Raw genomic sequence first — 2065 nt, 5'->3', positions numbered from 1 at the left:
GGCCCTGCCCTTGGCCCGGAGGTGGGCGCGGCGCCCTCAGGCAAGGGACGGTTGCGACTCCGGCTTCCCCCGACAGCCCCCACTTTCTGCCGATTTCGGCAGCCTCTCTCCCACCTATCGTGTACCCTGGACAAAATATGAAGTGGTTGGCGGTCAGTGAGGAGTCCCGTCGCGACTTGGGCGGCCACACACGTTTTGCAGGAGTTTGCATCCAAGAGAGAGGCAGGCAGAGCGTGGGATTGAGGAGGCTGAGGCTGCTGGAGATGCCAGCTATGGAAAACCAGTCATTTTCCACCGAAAGGCACAAATGCGGGCTGCGGGCACTGCACGGGTCTCCCCGAAACCTCGAGCCCCACGTCCACCCCAGCCGCCCGCGCCGGAAGCTTTACAGGCTCCCGAAACCGGTGCATTTTCATCTGAGGTGTCTGGACCCTAGAGTGGATCCCGTAGCGACCCCAAAGTGCTCTTGGCTCACTTCCCTCTCTGCAGTTGCACCCTGAGGCTTTTTCAAATTGCAAAGTATTTCTTTCTTTCTTTTTTTTTTAGAAGAGAAAATAGTGTTACAACTTAATGAAAAACTACTGGCTTATTCATGTATTTTCTTTTTAAAAAAGGAATGTTGCATTTGTTCCAACTGTTAGGTAGTTTTGTTGTCAGTGTAATGAGAAGCAAAGTTTTCAACTACTGCTTAACTAATTACATTGATTTCTTGACCTGCCGCTTTGTAGAAGGGCAGTCAGGCAGGAAGCAGGAACTACTTTGGGAGCAGTGGTTTTCTTTGTATTTTTTCTTCTCTAAGGAAAACTTAATCGAGTTTTTTTCTCAGGGTCGGTCTTACTGTTTCTTGTTTATTTTCAATGTCTGGAAACATTTCATTTCCCATATAAAACCTTGTCATTTAAGCAACTGGGATACTTTTTGTAATCTCCTTTTGAACTATAATAGACTCTTTTAACCCTTATGTGAAAGGCAGTTATTGTGAATTGCTGTGGTTTTTAGGATGTTGCCTGTTTCCCTGTTCTTCCCCGTTTCTTCAGTGTCATTAATGCGGGAGTCGCTTAAGAAAATCGCTCTGTAATTTACTTCTCCAGACCTAGGGAAATACTGCATTAAACCGACGAAGGTGCCTCAGGTGAATTGCACTTTTGATTTCAGCAGGATTTTCTGGTTGTTGTGAGTCAGTATGTTTCTTTCTCTTGGCCTAATATCATCTTTATATTAGGAAGGAGTGTTGCTATAATTAGAGACCATTAGGCATTTCTTGAGCCTTTTGTCTATTACTTTTTGATATATTGGATTTTCTGGTAACTCCCAGGTTAGAGAAGTGGTCCCTCCTTCTACTCTAATTTCTTTGTAATCACAGAGTCAGCATCTTGTCTCTAGAGAGTTTTTCTAGCTAATTGGGCTACTCCATCCCTAGCCTAGAGGCTTTGGGAGTAGAAACCAGACTTATCTAAGCTTTGCCTTCCAAATGTTGCGTCACACAATTACTATATGAATTCTTGCCTTGTTGATGTGTCATTTAAGAAACAGTTTGTATACAAATGATGAAATGTAAATATAAATCTGCCTAGTTGCCAATTTCATAAGATTGAAGAAACTACAAGTTTTGAGAATACTGATAAGCAATTTATTTAACCTCTAATCGGCTACCTTATTTGGTATGACTGGGAGATGAGCTGTCACATCAAACTGTGTTATGAATATTTTTTAAAAATTTAGTATTTAATCCCGACGCGGTGGCTCACGCCTGTAATCCCAGCACTTTGGGAGGCCGAGGCGGGCGGATTACTTGAGGTTGGGAGTTGGAGGCCATCCTGACCAACATAGAGAAACCCCGTCTCCACGGGGTGGATCACGAGGTCAGGAGTTCAAGACCAGCCTGTCCAAGATGGTGAAACCCCGTCTCTACTAAAGATACAAAAAAGTTAGCCGGGCATGGTGGCAGGCACCTGTAATCCCAGCTACTCAGAAGGCTGAGGCAGGGAATTGCTTGAATCTGGGAGGTGGAGGTTGCAGTGAACCAAGATCACGCTGTTGCACTCCAGCATGGGCAACAGAGTGA

The 2065-nt window shown here is 45.0% G+C and overlaps 1 protein-coding gene across 1 annotated transcript in view; it reads left to right on the top strand.

Annotated features, from left to right (window-relative positions):
* Positions 1-9: 9 nt before the first annotated feature.
* The window catches only part of LEPROTL1 (leptin receptor overlapping transcript-like 1), a 12630-nt gene continuing 10574 nt past the window's right edge, over positions 10-2065 (top strand). Inside the window, exon 1 of the mRNA XM_011944542.1 lies at positions 10-222. Coding sequence (XP_011799932.1) covers positions 138-222 — 85 coding nt within the window. The 5' untranslated portion in view covers positions 10-137. The remainder of the gene's footprint in view (positions 223-2065) is intronic.

This window comes from Colobus angolensis, unplaced genomic scaffold, assembly GCF_000951035.1.
Source record: "Colobus angolensis palliatus isolate OR3802 unplaced genomic scaffold, Cang.pa_1.0 Scaffold233, whole genome shotgun sequence".
Taxonomy (NCBI): domain Eukaryota; kingdom Metazoa; phylum Chordata; class Mammalia; order Primates; family Cercopithecidae; genus Colobus; species Colobus angolensis.
This window is presented reverse-complemented; position numbering and strand designations above follow the sequence as displayed.